This window comes from Mobula birostris, chromosome 5 (assembly GCF_030028105.1).
Source record: "Mobula birostris isolate sMobBir1 chromosome 5, sMobBir1.hap1, whole genome shotgun sequence".
In the NCBI taxonomy this organism is placed as follows: domain Eukaryota; kingdom Metazoa; phylum Chordata; class Chondrichthyes; order Myliobatiformes; family Myliobatidae; genus Mobula; species Mobula birostris.
The window spans coordinates 172,580,644-172,597,855 of record NC_092374.1 but is presented as its reverse complement, the minus strand read 5'-3'; the positions used below and the strand labels follow the sequence as shown (position 1 = coordinate 172,597,855).

The window sequence follows — 17,212 nt, the reverse complement described above, 5'->3', positions numbered from 1 at the left end:
CTAGATATGCCCCCGTCAGTATTGAGCCGGGATTAGGCCAAAGTCCCAGCACAGTTTGGGTACAAAAAGGTTTGTGTCCTTTTTGAACAGGTCATACATTCTTCAGAAGAGATTCCAAAGATCCAGAAATCTGAAACCCTACCCCCTACACCAATTCCTCAGCCATGCATTCATCTGCCAAATCTTTCTATTCTTATCCTCACTGGTGCGTGGCACAAGTCAAGTTTTTTGTCCTTTAACTCTATACATGTATATAACGTATGTAGAAATGGGACAACACAGGGATCGCTCCCGAAGCGACTCCCTTGTTCATTCGTCCCTCCCCACTGATCTCCGTCCTGGCACTTATCCTTGCAAGCAAAACAAGTGCCACACCTCCTCCCTCACTACCATTCAGGCCCCATACAGTCCTTCCAGGTGAGGCGACACTTCACCTGTGAGTCTGTTGAGGTCGTACAGTGTGTCAGGTGCTCCCGGTGCGGCCTCCCGTATGTCGGAAAGACCCGACGTAGATTGGGAGGCCGCTTCGCCGAATACCTATGCTCCATCCGCCAGAAGAAGCGGGATATCCCCGTGGCCACCCATTTCCCATGTCCATCCACGGCCTCCCTGACTGTCGAGATGAGGCCACACTCAGGTTGGAGGAACAACATCTTATATTCCGTCTGGGTAGCCTCCAACCCGATGGAATGACCATCGATTTCTCAAACTTCCGATTCCCCCCCCTTCACCAAATCCCATTCCCTTTTCCCTCTCTCACCTTATCTCCTTGCCTCCCTCTAGTGCTCCTTTTGTTTCTTCCATGGCCTCTGTCCTCTTCTGTTAGATTCCCCCATCTCCAACCCTGTATCTCTTTCACCAATCAACTTCCCAGCTCTTTAATTCATCCTGCCCCCTCCCAGTTTCACCTATCACCTTGTGTTTCTCTCTTCCTTCCCCTACTTCTAAATCTACTCATTTTTTTTCCAGTCCCACCGAAGGAACTCGGCCCGAAACGTCAACGGTGCTTTTTCCCACCTGGCCTGCTGACTTCTTCCAGCATTTTGTGTGTGTTGCTCGGATTTCCAACTCTGCAGATAAACTCCTGTTTGTGATTGGTGGAGGGGACATGGTTTCAGATGTTTGGATCATTAGTATCTCTTCTGGAGAATGTGTGACCTGTACAAAAAGGATGGGTTGCACCTGAAACCAGGGGAGATCAATATTTTTGCAGAGAGGTTTGCTAAAACTGTTGGGGAGGGTTTAAACTAATGTGGCAGGGGTATTGGAATTAGACTGATAGAGCTGAGGTTGGAGCAGTTGATATACAATTAAGTGCTGTGTCTAGCGAGACTGTGAGGAAAGACCGGCAGAGGAAAGGACAACATTGCAGACAATGGGATGAGTTGAAGTGTAACATGAGATCAAATAGAAAAGGGTGATGAATACAGGGCTGAAAGTGTTATATTTTAATTCATGCAGTATATGGAATAAGGTAGATCACCTTGTAGCATAGTTAGAGATAGGCAGGTTCAAAGTCACTGAGTCGTGGCTGAAAGAAGATCACAGTTGGGAGCTTAACATCCAAGGATACACATTGTATCAAAAGGACAGACTGGTAGGCAGAGGGGATGGTGTAGCTCTGTCGGTAAAAAATGAAAGCAAACCCTTAGATAGAGGTGACATAGTATTGGAAGGTGTAGCTTCTTAACTCTACCCACAAAGATTCTGCAAGAGTAAAAAGACACTGATGGGAGTTAATATGCAGGCCTCCGAACCGTGGACAAATTGCAATGGGAGATTTAAAAATGAATGTCAAAGGCACACTGTTACAATAGTTATGGGGGATTACAATATGCAGGTATATTGGGAAAATCAGATTGGTGCTGGATCCTAAGGAAATTTGCAGAATACTTTTAAAATTGCTTTTGAGAGCAGCTTGAGGTTGAGCCCATTAGCGGATCAGTTATTCTGCACTGGGGCCTATGTAATGAACCAGTTTTGATTAGAGCTTAAGGTAAAGGAACCCTTAGGTTCAATGATCAGAATATGTGTCAAATTCCCCCGGCAGCTTGAAAGGCAGAAAATAAAGCCAGATGTATCAGTATTCTAGTGGAGTAGAGGGAATTACTGAGGCATGAGAGAAGAGCTGGCCAACATTGATTGGAAGGGGACACTAGCAAGGATGACAGCAGGACAGCAATGACTGGAGTTTCTAAGGACAATTCAGAAGGTGAATAAGTATCTGGCTGACAAGTGAATCAAAGACAGCATGAAAGAAAAAGAGAGAGCACATACTATAGCAAAGTTAATGGGAAGCCTTTAAAAAACCAAAGGTAACTAAAATAAAAAGCCATAAGGAGAGAAAAGATTAAATGTGAAGGTAAGCTAGCCAAAATTATAGAAGAAGATACCAAAAGTTTTTTTCAGATATATGAAGAGTTATATAGAGGCGAGAGTGGATATCGGACCACTGGAAAATGAAGCTGGAGAGGTAGTAATATCGGACAAAGAAATGGTGGACAAACTGAAGAACTTTGCATCACTCCTCACTGTGGAAGACATTAGTGGTATGCCAGAAGTTCGAGAGTGTCAAGGGACAGAAGGGAGTGTACTTGCTATTACTAAGGAGATGGTGCTTTGAAAGCTGAAAGTTCTGAAGGTATATATGTCACCTAGACCAAATGGACTACATCCAGGGTTCTGAAAGAGGTAAATGTTGGGTAGGCCTTAGTAATGATCGCTAGATTCTGGAATGGATCTGGAGAACCGGGATATTGAAAACGTCACTCCATTCATTAAGAAGGGAGGGTGGCAGAAGGAAGGAAATTATAGACAAGTTAGTTAACTCAAGTAGTTGGGAAGATGTTCGAGTCCATTATTAAGGATGAGGTTTAAGGTACTTGGAGGCACATGATAAAATAGGCCAAAGATAAAATGGTTTCCTTAAGGGGAAATCTTGGCCAACAAATCTGGTGGAATTCTTTGAGGAAATAACAGGCAGGAAAGACAGAGTCAGTGAATGTTATTTACTTGCATTTTCAGGAGGCCTTTAACAAGGGGCCACACATGAAGCTGCAAAGCAAGAGCCAATGATATTACAGGAAATATATTAGCAACGATAGAAGATTGGTTGACTGGCAAGAAGCAAAGTGTGGGATGAAAGGGGGCCTTTTTTGGGGTTACTGCCGTTGACTATTGGTGTTCTGCAGGGGGTTGTTGGGATTGCATCTTTTCATGTTATATGTCAATGATTTGGGTGACAGAATTGTTGGCTTAGTGGTCAAGTTTGAAGACAATACCAAGGTAGGTGGAGGGAGAGGTGGTGTTGAAGAAGCAGGGAGTCTGTAAGTGGACTTAGATTGGGAAAATGAGCAAAGAAGCAGCAGATGGAATATTGTGTAGAAAAGTGTATGGTCATGAAATAACGGCATAGACTATTCTCTAAATGGCGAGAAAATTCAAAAATCAGAGGTGCACAGAAACCTGGGAGTCCTCATGCAGGATTCCCTAAAGGTTACTTGCAGGATGAGTCTTTGGTATGGAATGCAATTGCAATGTTAACACTCATTTCAAGAGGACTAGAATATAAGAGCAAGGACAAAATGCTGAAGCTTTATATGGCCTTGGTCAAACTGCACTTGGAATATTGTGAGCAGTTTTGGACCCATTTATCTAAGAAAAGGTGTGCTGGCATTGGAGAGGGTCCATGAGAATGTTTCCAGGAATGAAAGTGTTAACATATGATGATTGCTTTATGTATGTGCTGGAGTTTAGAAGAATGGGGGAAACTCATTGAAACCTATCAAATATTGAATGGGCTAGATAGAGTGAATGCTGGGAGCAGGTTTTCTATAGTTGGTGAGTTGGACCAGAGGGCACAGCCTCAAGCAGAGGGATGTCCATTTAGATGAGGAAGGATTTCTATAGGCAGTGAATTGTGCTCCTATATCTTACAGACTTATTCTTTCCCTCCACCATCAGATTTCTAAACAGTCCGTGAACCCAAAAACACACATAATCATCATCATTGTGTCATGTCTTATGGTGTAGGTGATCATAGTCTTCCGTCTGTCTTTAATCTGAGTTGTAATAAGCTCTTCAAAACTTTTGCATGTTCATCCCTAGATGCAAGTCATGATTGTTAGGCGCTGTTGACCATGGCTTTTCCTTCCATCAATTTTTCCTGTCATTGTAAGATGTTTGACCTTCTCTTTCCTCAGTATGTCCCAGAAATTCCAGCTGCTTTTCCTGATTGATGGTATCAGTTTTCTTCTTATTCCGGCTTTTCGCAATACTACATTTGTTACTCTGTCCTTCCATGATACTAACACTACCTCACCACTTTGCTATTTTTACACTATTTTTAATATTCTTGTTGAAAGTACAGCAAATTTTCTGTACTGCTGCCACAAAACGACAGATTTCAAGTGATAAATCTGATTCCGGTTGTAAGGTTGTGCTGGGGGTCAAATGATTTTGGTCCTGTCAGTGAAGAAACTGGGTCCCCATTGAGGACTGGATGTCCGCCAGGTTTGACAGTGACATTCACAGGCAATCACCTCCTCTAACACACGGTACACCAATGATAATAAGCCTAGTTCTGATTCCGGTGTTTCCAGCCCCACTGCTGCTGAAAACATTAAGAAACCAGAGCAGGAGCCCTCCCCACACCCTCTCCCATATATGTCACACACCCGTCTATCTCTGGCTTGACTCCACCTCCACTGCTCCATTGGACAGAGAATTCTCCGAGAGGAAAAAATCTTCACCTCTGCCTTAAACAGGCCACCCTTCAAACTGAAATTCTGCCCTGCACTTCTAGGCGCCACTGTGAGGGGAATCATTCTCTCCATCAGCGTCAACCCTGTCAACTACCCCAGCAGCTTCACTGCACTATCTCTTGTAAACTCTGGGAACTGCCTGCCCTTAGCGGAGTTCTTGTGACCTCCACAACCAGCTCTTAGAGCAAACAAGCAGCACTCCTCCAGCCACAGGGGAGTGCTGTTTCTGACGCTTGGCTGAGTTCTAGTGGTAGATGCATTAGGATGTATTATGTAATGATCTTTCGTCTTCTTGACCTAGCACTTGGAGATCAGGACATATTTCATTCCAGAAACTGACAAACACACACAAATAGCAGGTAACCAATGCCATACTTCAGACTAGTATACTTTCATTATACAAAGCATCTTTCCATATACTTTGAAATACCATACAAGGTGTATGCTGAAGATATAGCACAGTGTTGTATATAAGTTGTAAATAAGCTGAGGCCAGTCTCTATGATTGATGTGCAGACTGGAGCTACCAGCACCAATCCCAGCTCATCTTTGCAGCTAATAATTCCCATAATTAAAATTGCTTGCAATTAAACCCATGTCTGTGCAGTCTGATGTATAATGTGTAGAACGTGAGCCTTTGGCTTTTCAGCATCTTCACAACCGAACTGCTTTGCATTTCTTCTCCTCTCCCAGCTCCCAGGCAGACGCGGACAGTCGTCGGAGTACAGGAAACCAGCTCGAGACATCCGGGGCACTCAGTTGGTTCGGCAGACGCTCAGGATGAAGCGAGTGCCTCTCTCGGCTAAAGTGCCGAGTCTGGCCGAGGGCAGGAGTGAGACCGCACGTCATTGTGTTTGTACAGGGCCTCGTCGAGGTCCAGGGCGTAGTTGTTGATGAGGACTTCCATACAGCCCTCGTAGAAGGCAGTGACGGGTGTAGCTGTTATGGGAACATCTGGAAATAAAACATTCAGACCTTAAGTTACCAACAAGTCATTGTGACAGCGTAGAATTCTGAGTTTATGAGATATGAGAGACAATGACTATTAGTTCAGGACTAGTGTGCAGCTCAGGACTAACAGTGTGCAGTGAAGTGCTGGATGTTCAGTCAGATGGACCTCATTGACATCTCTGTTTGCACTGCTAACACACACACACACACACACACACACACACACAGAGTTATTAACCCCAGTTATTAACACTTGGAAAATGGCCTGCAGCCTATGGCACTTGCCAGTGTTGTTGCTTCCTCTGGCACTGCGCCACACCCCCAAGGACTGAAGCAGTAGCTGATACCCATTCGCAGACAGGACACATCTCCAGCCATGAATCACTGAATGATTCGGAGGGAGACTGGCAGTGTCAGGGCAGGTATACCGGGGGACTAATAATGATCTCATACCTGATGATCCGTCAATGAAATGGAACAGATGTCCCATTGGATTACCAGCTATTTCCAATTGATCTCCAAGAACTACAACAGCATCACATAGTGGTGAAAGAGTAGCAACTATAGCGTGACATGCAAAATGCTGACATAGGGTTATCCCTTTTTCAGCATTAAAATATCCCTGCTGAAAGATGTACAGTGATGTGGCATTCATTAGCCACTTTATGAAGTACACTTGTACACCTGCTCATTAATGCAAATATCTAATCATGGGATAGCAACTCAATGTATAAAAGCATGCAGACATGGTCAAGAGGTTCGGCTGTTGTTCAGATCCAACACAGAAAGGGGAAGAAACGTGACTTTGAATGTGGAATGATTGTTGGTGACAGGCAGGGTGATCTGAACAACTGCTGATTTTCTGGGATTTTCACGCACAACATGCTCTAGCATTTACAGAGAAAGGTGCAAGAATTTTTTAAAAAGCATCCAGTGAGCAGGAGTTCTGTGGGCAAAAATGTCCTGTTAATGAGAGAGGTCAGAGAATGGCCAGACTGGTTCAAGTCGGCAGGAAGGCAACAGTAATTCAAATAACCATGCGTTACAACAGTGGTGTGCCGAAGAGCACCTCTGAATGCCCAACACGTCGAACCATGGACCGTAAACATATGCTCAGTGGCCACTCTATTCGGTGCAGGAGGTGCTAACAAAGTTGCCACTGAGGGTAGATTGAAGAGATGCACTCAGCTCTGAACAGATCAAAGGTGAGCAAAGGATTTACCTGGCACGCCACCCAGATAGGTCAGTACTGATTCCTGCATGTACCGGTCCAGTGTGCTGAGCCGCTCGCTAAGTTGTGGCTTTCTGAGAGGGCTGCTCCCGTCCATGCCCAAGGCCCCCAGGACGATACGCTCTTTAGTCACAATGACCTCGATGGATAGCTTGTCCCCGGCACACAACGGCAACTGGTCCAGTTTGTAGACAACCACGTTCTCGATCGCTAGCACGACGGACTGAGGAGACACGTGACAAGTTACAGTGGTACAGGGAAGCACGGGAGCTGTGTGGAGCAGAACTTCAATGCTGAGCCACACAGGGAGACATCATACAGCTCAGCCAACGGCACGGAGTTTAAAAACTCCCACAAGGCAGAAAGGACAGCCGGAGCCTCTGGGCATTCCAGAGCTGAGAAGTGCAGCAGCCGAAGGCATGGCAGGCAGTGGGCAAGCAATAAAACCCAAGAGCTGGCAGAGGTTTCAGGCAGTAGTGAAGGGAGGGAGGGGAAAGACCATGGGAAATTTAAACAGAGGAACGTATGGGCAATGATTACAGGAACGCTGGGTGACTGGGACAGTGCAACTTAGGAATGACAGTGTTTCATATTGCTGGCCTATGTCCAGACTGTTATTTTGTTGTTTTTTTTTTCATTGTAGCTTTGGATTTCTTTAAGCTTGCTTATATGTTTGTACAATCATCTGTTTGTCTGCAAACTTTTAGTAACTTGCAGTACATCTGGTTCTCTGTTTCTGTAATTTCTTTGCTGAATTGTGACTCAGTCAGTACCTTCTTATCTGAACTGGTCCATACCAGTTTGCAGAATAAAGGGAGAGCATTTGTGCTCAGGCCCCTGTCTTACTTCCTTACTGGCCTCATTTGCTGGCACAGGCCGACTCCATCTGACTTGTACCACGATGAACACCGAACAAAATGTCTGTAACCATAAGGTTGTGTCTCATTCTTCTCTTCCAGCAGCAGGGGAGAGTAATAGTCACCACACAGTCCAAAGACGTACCTTTGGTAGGTTAATTAGTCATTGTAAATTGTCCTGTGATTAGGCTCGGGTTAAATCAGGGTTGCTGGGTGGCGAGGCTCAAAGGGCCTGTCCACACTGTATCTCAATAAATTAAAAAATAAAACATCATCCTCAGATCGAACGAGATCCAGACCATCTCTCTCTCTCCCTACCCACCTCTCTCTCTCTCTCTCTCTCCCCCCCACCTCTCTATCTCTCTCTGCCTCTAGATGGACTGTCCCCCCCTCTCTCCCCCTCTCTTTCTACCTATAGATGGACTGTCTCTCTCTCTCGCTGCCTCTAGATGGACTGTTCCCCCCCGCCTCTCTCTGCCTCTAGAAAGACGGTCCCTCACAACGCTGGGCACTGAAGAGGAACACAGCCATGGGCACAGACTCTGCAGACTCTCCTGTCACCGGTGCCAGGTGCGGGGACAACTCTTAAACACAAAAGACTCTGCATAAGCTGGAATTTCAAAATAAAACACACCAAATATTGGAGGAATTCAGTAAGTCAGGCAATATCTATGGAAATGAATAAACAGTCTATGTTTTGGGCCCAAAACCCTTCGTCAGGATTGGAAAGAAAGTGGGGAAGACGCCAGAATGGGAATGTGGGGGTAGGGGAAGGGGAAGCCAGGTGGTGGGAAGGTAGGTGGGGGTGGGAGTGGACTGAGAAGCTGGGAGGTGATAGGAGGAAAAGCTAAAGGGCTGAAGAAGGAGAAATCTGATAGGAGCAGAAAATGGACCATGGGAGAAAGAGAAAGAGAGAGGTGATCGGCATGTGAGGAGATGAGAACGGACAAGAGGGGGTACAATTTTGGAATAGAAATAGAGAGAAGAGGGAGGGGAAGAATTTACCAGAAGATAGAGAAATCATTGTTCTTGGCGTCAGGTAGGAGTATGAGGTGTTGCTCTTCCATCTTGTGTGTGGCCTCATTGTGACAGTAGTGGAGGTTAAGGACAGATACGTTGGCATGGGTATGGGCAGTGGAATTAAAATGGTTGGCCACCAGGAAATCCTGTTTGCTGCAGATGGAGAGGAAGTGTTTTTTTTCCCCCATTCCTCATTCTAGTTCCCCTCTCACCCCTTCTCTTCTGCTCAGCTGCTATCTTCTCTCTCTGGTGCCTCTCCTCTTTCCCTTTCTCCATCTTCTTCAGCTCTTTACCTTTTCCAGCTATCACTCTCCCAGCTTGTCACTCCACCCCTCTCCCACACTCGTACCTTCCCCCTCACCTGGTTCCACCTATCACCTTCTTCCCCATTCCTCTCCAGTCCCAATGAAGGGACTAGCCTCAAAATGCTGGCTCTTTATTCCTCTCCATTGATGTTGCCTGACCTGCTGGGCTCCTGGAGCATTTTGTGAAGGGTCACCTCTGCTCCCATACCTCACACTAAAGGCAAATAAAGGCTATAAGGTACATGGCACACGGAGACCACTTGGCCCCGCGATCATCAATGTGCAACATCAAAGTGATCCTGCTAAATCCCACCCCCTCCCCTCCAATCCATTCATTGATCGAAACTCTACTGATCCCAGCCTTGAGCACTTCCACTGACCAAGCTCTTCTGGCCCCTCATCCCAGTTCCCTCTCAAGATCCTGAAGGTTTCCATGCGCTGACCTGTCAGTGGTGCCTCAGGAGAATCAGCATGTGACCACAGCACTCCAGTGTGGATGCACAGTCAAAGACCATGAGGCATGGGAGGAGAATTAGGCCCATCGAGTTGGCTCCGCCTTTCAATCATGGCTGATTTATTTTCCATCTCAACCCCATTCTCCTGCCCTCTCCCTGTAACCTTTGACGCCTTTACTAATCAACAACCTTGTCAAGCTCTACTTTAAAATATACTTTAAAATCTACTTTAAAGCAGAGGCCAATTCCAGATTCGCCACTCTCTGTCTAAAGAAATACTTCCTCATCTCTGTTCTAAAGGAATGATTTATATAGGTGCTAAGCCCTCTGGTCCTAGACATCCCCCACTACTGGAAACATCATCTCCACGTCCAATCTATCTAGGCCTTTTGCACACACACATTTATAATGCCTATCCTATTGCCAGCATTACACCTACTATATATCCTTCTATATCTTTCCTAAGTAACTGTGCAAATTTCTTTTCACTTTGTACTTGTATCTGACCGTACCACCTCCTCTAACAGTTTGTATTGAAGGCTGTTCCCTGATCGGTGCCCTGAAGGCGGGAGGGGCCTCAAACAGGTACTCAGACCATTTGAGTGTGTTCTGCTCTTGCCACTACTGTCAGGGCCCGAAGGTGTGGCTGTCCTGATCCTGCCATGCCCCTCCAAGTAGCTGCTTGGGTTTTCTGCTGTACTTTGCAGTGAATTTTGGATGTGAAATCTTGAAAGTCAAGGACAGAATTTTTACCGGAGTCCATATTAATTCGGTTTACTTGATTATTACAGTACCGATACTGCAAGTTTTCCGCAGCTATTTCATTAAATTATACTGAATAAAGAATTATTTGAGTCAAATGCATGAATACAAATGAATTCTGCATGCAGTGAAAAGTTCTACTTAACAAATGGATACAGCATTGTAATGATTAAGGCACTGGGCTAGAAGCCAAGATTAATATTGCAAATACACGAGTTCAAATCCCACCAAGGGAGACAGGGAAATTAAATTCAGTTCATTAAATATGAACTTAAACCCAGGCAGTTACTGGCCCACTGGGACCTTTCCTGCTTCCGATCTGTGAGCCTCGGGGTTCTGATTTCGTGCCGAAGATCAACTAGGGATGTGTTAACTGGCTGGCCCCACCCACATCCCTACACTTTAGCCACGGGACACCCGAGATGGGTGGAAATGTGGACTCTTCCCCATGGATCACTGCCCCTCAACAATTATTTCCTCTGCGCCTGGAGTTTCTGCCAGGAAGCTTCCCAGTCAGAGATCCAGAGAGTCTCCTACCACCTCTGCCACCTGCTCCCACCCCAGTCGTGGCCCCACCTGGGAATCATTTTACAGTGACCAGAGGCTGTAACCTGAAGTGAGCTGATCTCCACCCCATGACTGTCAAACCCTAATTAGACGGTGTCATCACTTGGGTTACCTTTGCGTCAGGATTCCAGTCCATGATGGCGAGTGACAGTGGTACACTGCTTTCGTTGACCAAAGCAACCAACACCCCTGTGTCCTGAGCCGGGCGGATAGAGACAGAAATATGCACCGCCCAGCTCCTGGTGTCCTCTCCCAGCTGGGTATCTGCAGCATAAAAAAGAGATGTCAACACCTGCAGCCCAATCTTTGCAAGCAGCAAGGTTATTAAATTATGTAGCAGAGTGAGAGTTTTGGAAGGGTTGATTCAAACTGGGAAGTAGATCAAGATCCAGGGGTCAGGTAGGGTAACAAAGGAGTGAAGGGAAAGAACCGGTTTCATTCCATTAAAATTAAAGACATTGATAAATAAATTGATGAAACCTCTGGGTCACAGGTCTCCTCTAAGGAAGAGAATGCTGAGTTGAGGTTACAATCAGATTTGCCTTGATCTCACCAAACAGCAGAGACCCGACGGCTGCCTGGCTTATTCCTAGTTCATACGTTGTGTACGTGTGTGGAACTGAGATCCTGATGTGACAATTCAATCCCCAAAAGATCAAAGTCATCACGAGCAAAGCCCTCCCCACTATCGAGATCTTCTTCAAAAGGTAGTCCCTCACCATCCAGGACATGTCTTCTGCTCATTCCTGCCCTCAGGGAGAAGGAACAGCAGCCTGAAGACCCACAATCAACACTTCAGGAACAGCTTCTTCCCTTCCGCCATCAGATTTCTGAATCGTGCATGAACCCATGAACACGACCTCACTATTCTTATTCTTTCTGTACTGTTTAATTATGTGAGTTACATTAACTCTATATCTTTGCAATGTAATAATAAATTTCATGTCACCCAAGACAGTGATAATAAACCTGATGCTGGTTCAGTCTCGAGACCATGAAGAGGAAGCGGGTGTGCCTACCGTAACTCAGGAGGAACGAGGCCAGGCCATGTCCGGGGAAGTAGGAGCCCCTCTCTAGCTCAAAGAAGCACTGCATGCTTTCCTCGTGTTCGATGGCCTCCCTTATCGTGTCCTCGCTGTTCATCCAATTCCAACCTCGCAGGCAGGCGTCAAGTCTGGGGTTGATCTGGAGGACGGTAAATCAGAACCAAGTCAGTCAACGATCAAAGTCTTCCTAACTACATCCCCACCGAATGAGCCCCTAGCTTGGTACAAGAGAGCCAAGAACCCAGAACCCAGGAGATGCAACTACACGGGACTCGGGAAAGTCTGTCACAGCTCAGCGAATTCCACTGTCCCCCCACCACCGACAGAACACACGACTCCTCTCTCCCCCCACCCCCAACCCCGACAGTTTACATGGTCTCCAGATACATCAATGCCCCATGTACCACAGGCACATCCCTCCCCACCGTTGGTAAATCAAGCACCATCTCAAGAAGGCAACAGCTTTTACCAAAGACCCCCACTATCCGGCCTACGCTATCCTTCCACAGCTCCTGTCCCATCGGACAAGAGGTACAGAATCAGAATTATTATCACCCGCATGTGACGTGAAATTTGTTAACTTAGCAGCAGTTCAATGCAATACATAAACCAGCAGAGAAAAAAATAGTAATAATAAATAAAATAAACATAATAAATAAACAAGTAAATTACACATATTGAATAGATTATTAAAAAATGTGCAAAAACAGAAATACTGTATATTAAAAAAGCGAGGTAGTGTCCAAAGCTTCAAAATCCATTTAGGAATCGGATGGCAGAGGGGCAGAAGCTGTTCCTGAATCTCTGAGTATGTGCCTTCTGGCTTCTGAACCTCCTACCTGATGGTAACAGTGAGAAAAGGGCATGCCCTGGGTGCTGGAGGTCCTTAATAATGGACGCTGCCTTTCTGAGACACTGCTCCCTAAAGATGTCCTGGGTACTTTGTAGGCTAGTGCCCAAGATGGAGCTGACTAGATTTACAACCTTCTGCAGCTTCTTTCGGTCCTGTGCAGTAGCCCCTCCATACCAGACAGTGATGCAGCCTGTCAGAGTGCTCTCTACAGTACAACTATAAAGGTTTTTGAGTGCATTTGTTGACGTGCCAAATCACTTCAAAGTCCTAATGAAGTATAGCCGCTGTCTTGCCTTCTTTATAACTACATCAATATGTTGGGACCGGGTTAGATCCTCAGAGATCTTGACACCCAGGAACTTGAAGCTGCTCACTCTCTCCACTTCTGATCCCTTTATGAGGATTGGTATGTGTTCCTTCATCTTACCCTTCCTGAAGTCCACAATCAGCTCCTTCGTCTTACTGACGTTGAGTGCCAGGTTGTTGCTGCAGCACCACTCCACTGGTTGGCATATCTCACTCCTGTGTGCACACTCATCACCCCCTGAGATTCTACCAACAATGGTTGTATCGTCAGCAAATTTGTAGATGGTATTTGAGCTATGCCTAGCCACATAGTGATGTGTATACAGAGAGTAGGGCAGTGGGCTAAGCACACACCCCTGAGGTGCACCACCATTGATTGTCAGCGAGGAGGATATGTTAGCACCAATGCACACAGACTGTGGTCTTCCGGTTAGGAAGTCGAGGATCCAATTACTAGAAGTTCCACATCAGCAGGTTCAAGAACAGCTACATCCCTTCAACCATTCAGTTCTTGAACCAACCAGCACAACCCTAATCACTGCCCCAGATCAGCACTAATGGACGGCGAAGCTATGAACAATAGCTCATTATTTCTTTTCTTTTTGCACCATTTATTATTGTAAATTATAGCAATTTTGTATTTTCTCTGCACTACACTTTGCACTAAATGGACTTCTCTTGTTATAACTGTGCTTTTATGTAATTTTGTATAATTTGTTTAATTTACGTCTTTCCTGTGAACGTTGTGCCAAGGATGTGATGTTTCTGTGATACAGCCATTCACCTCTGCATACGTGTACAGTACTTGTGCCTAAGGCAGTAAGCAGTTTGGTCCCCTTATCTAAGAAAGGATGTGCTGGCATTGGAGGGGATCCTGAGGGGGTTCACAAGAATGATCCCGGGAGTGAAACGGCTAAATGTACGAGGAGTGTTTGATGTCCCTGTACTCGCTGGAGTTTAGAAAAACGAGGGAGTCCTATCAAATCCTGAAAGGCCTGGATAATGTGGACGCAGAGAGGATGTTTCCTACAGTGGGGGAAGTCTAGGACCGGAGGACACATAGTCAGAAGGATATCTCTTTGGAACAGAGATGCTGAGGAATTTATTTAGCCAGAGTGTGTTGAATCTGGAATTTATTATCATAGACAGCTGTGGAGGCCTGCAAGAAAATGAATCTTTGGGTTCTATATGGTGACATATATGAACTTTGATAGTAAATTAACTTTGAGGTTTTTGGGTATATTTAAAGCGGAGGTTGATAGGTTCTTGATTATCAAGGGTATCAAAGGTTACGGGGAGAAGGCAGGAGAATGGGGTTGAGGGGGATAATAAATCAGCCACGATGGAATAGCAGAGCAGACTCGATGGGCTGAAAGGCCTAATTCTGCTCCTATGTCTTATGGTACACTCGATTTTGACTTTGAGCATGATGCTTGTAAAACTCCACCGGAGTCATGCTGCCTTCCCCAGGGGTGGCGTAGCTCTCGTGGGTGATGTGACTTGCACACAGCCTGCAAATGACACAAGCTCTGCTGCTGAGCAGGAGGGACACACCGAGCTACGTCAGCTACCTGTTTAACAAGCTGCACTCCACTAAAGAGGCCGCCGACGGTGATGTCTGTCTGGAACAGACCCAGGATCTTCTGGAACAGGCTCTGTGAGACGATAATGTTCATCACCGCTTCTCGAGCCACTTTCACAATTAAACTGTTTGTTGATTCTTCCACAGAAATCTGGAACAGAAAATACTCCTCGTTTCAGAAAGTGCTAAGTAGCACGTAGACCCCTCGAGGGGGAGGGGGAGCAACAACCACAAGTACAACTCCCCCTCCCCCATACCCATCGGCAATAACTTGATACAATCAATAAACGCAACAACCCAATAAATAAAAAGCATTTCAAAACTGTCTACCACAGGCCCTCCAGCCCAACTGGTCCATGCTGACCAAGATACACATCCAACCTGCGGCCTCTGGTTCAAATCCTTCTTAACCAGAGGTTCCCAAACTTTATTATGTCATGGACCCCTCCCAGCAACCACAATGCACAGCAAGAGCCCAGAATAAGGTTTCTTGTTTCAGTGACGTTGGCCTCAGCACGCTTCGGAGAAGTTCCTCACTCTTAGCTGAAATGGTGTCTGTGGGCTCATGGGTCTGAAGAAGTGGGGAGGGGGAGGAGGAGGAGGACATTTCAGCTTGCTTTATGAGTGTGGATATTCTCTCCCACCTTATCCCCACATCCTCGGTGCTGCCAGCATCCAATGGTCCATTGACCTCACCATCCACAAAACTCTCCCTGACGTCTGACAGGCTGCTCGCTGGTCCCCCCGAGAGCAGACCGCACCCCGAGGTATCAGCTTATCTAAAGGTCACGCATCTATGGCAATGCCGCACTCCCCCACAGTTCTCCACTGGCAGAATCAGCTTGAATTACGTGCTTAGGTCTTGGATTTGAACCGCAGCCCCTGGACTGACTGGGCAGGGTGCGGCCCACTGATTGAACGCAGCATTTGGCTGCAGCCTGAGAAAGGGGGAAGTGACCAAGTCGGAACTTACTGTGTGCCATCGGCCGTCATTCAGAAAGGGGCCTCCGCTGGTGACTCCTGAAGCTTCAATGGCACTGTAATACTGGACCTGAAGCTTCCCGTTGTGCAGAGCCAGCATGATCCACGTGTTATTCTGCCGGTGACCCGCCTGGAATATCGTGCCCTCCATGTCGAATGAGCGGAAGTCAAACTCCACCAGGAACCTGCCCATCGGAAACACAGTTCAGGGAGCTGGTGGGGCCTGACGCAGACGTCACCGCCTGCCGGGTGTAACGCGGGCGCCGCCTCCCGCCAGGCGTAATGCGGGTGCCACCTCCCACCGGGCGTAACGCGGGTGCCACCTCCAAATGGATTCAGCTTCAGTCACATTATCTCTCAGTTCCAATTATTCCTCCCCTACCCACCAATGGCCACACCTCCTTCCTTGCATTGCCCCACCCTCTCAGCCAATCGCAAAGAGCCTTCACTGCTAATGATAACTAATATAGTTGTTAGCTGGTCCCCATTCCTAATAATTTTCATTTAGGTAGCACTTTTAACATCGTAAATAGTGCCAAGAATCTCCTCGGAAGTATAACCAGTCAGAAACTCATGACACGGATCTTAACAAGGTCAACAACTTTAGCCAAAGTGGAGGATTACAGGAGTCAAGAGAGGCAGAGTTTGTGAATGGAATTCCAGAGCCCAGGGGCCAGGAAGCCAAAGGCGTAGCAATAGTGAAGCCGAAAAGAAAAAGATATTGAAGCCAAGGGTATTGGTGGCAAACTACATATTGGAAACATACATGAAACTTGGGAGCTGGAGAAGCTACAATCATAGAGAGGGGAGGGACCACAAAGGAACTTGAAAACACTTCAGTATTTTTTACATCAATTTATTGTCCAATCTAGAGTGGTCAGCTAGCCCACACCACGAGTTAGGATACAAGCTTTGGATGAAGTGAGCTGATATTGCCTCAAAGGCACTGCCTGGGTTTGAGAGTACGAGCTTGGGTTGGCACCTCTTGAGCATCAAGAGGCTTAGGGGTGACCTGAGAAAGGTTTATAAAGTTATGAGAGGCACAAGCAGAATAGTTGCATCAAGTACTAGAGGGTACAGGATTGAGATGGCGGGGGTGGAGGGGGGGGGGGGAGTTTTTTTATATATACATGCAGGAAGTGGTGGGTGCCAGAGAAAATGGTGCAAGCAGATACAATACAGGCATTTAGACAGGTACACGAATATGCAGGGACTGAGGGAACCAGACCATGTGCAGGCAGGCAGATTTAGTTTAATTTGATATGGTGGTTTACACAGGTAAGTTGGGGCATAGGGCTTGTTCCTCTGCTGTACCGATCAAGACTAAAAACGACCTTGTTTGTTGGCTGAAGGTATCAAGAGGCATGGAGATAAGATGAAGATTTAGAGCCTACCGATATAGGGCAGGCTCAAGGGGCCGGAAGGCCTCCAGCTTCTGTGTACAACTTTTGGTCGAACAAACATTTTGAGCGGCCTAATGACTTGGAAACGGGGAAGTGTTAAAAGCTGCTGCCAAATCCTCTGGACTCCAGC

At 46.4% G+C, this 17,212-nt stretch overlaps 1 protein-coding gene across 1 annotated transcript in view; it reads right to left on the bottom strand.

Moving 5' to 3' along the window:
• Positions 1 to 5,138: 5,138 nt before the first annotated feature.
• The window catches only part of LOC140198410 (vitamin K-dependent protein S-like), a 117,322-nt gene continuing 105,248 nt past the window's right edge, over positions 5,139 to 17,212 (bottom strand). The window contains exons 14-19 of the mRNA XM_072259502.1: positions 15,672 to 15,864; positions 14,688 to 14,849; positions 11,931 to 12,096; positions 11,024 to 11,175; positions 6,937 to 7,168; positions 5,139 to 5,717 (exon numbers count right to left, since the gene is read on the bottom strand). Of these exons, the coding sequence (XP_072115603.1) occupies positions 5,566 to 5,717; positions 6,937 to 7,168; positions 11,024 to 11,175; positions 11,931 to 12,096; positions 14,688 to 14,849; positions 15,672 to 15,864 (1,057 nt within the window). The 3' untranslated portion in view covers positions 5,139 to 5,565. The remainder of the gene's footprint in view (positions 5,718 to 6,936; positions 7,169 to 11,023; positions 11,176 to 11,930; positions 12,097 to 14,687; positions 14,850 to 15,671; positions 15,865 to 17,212) is intronic.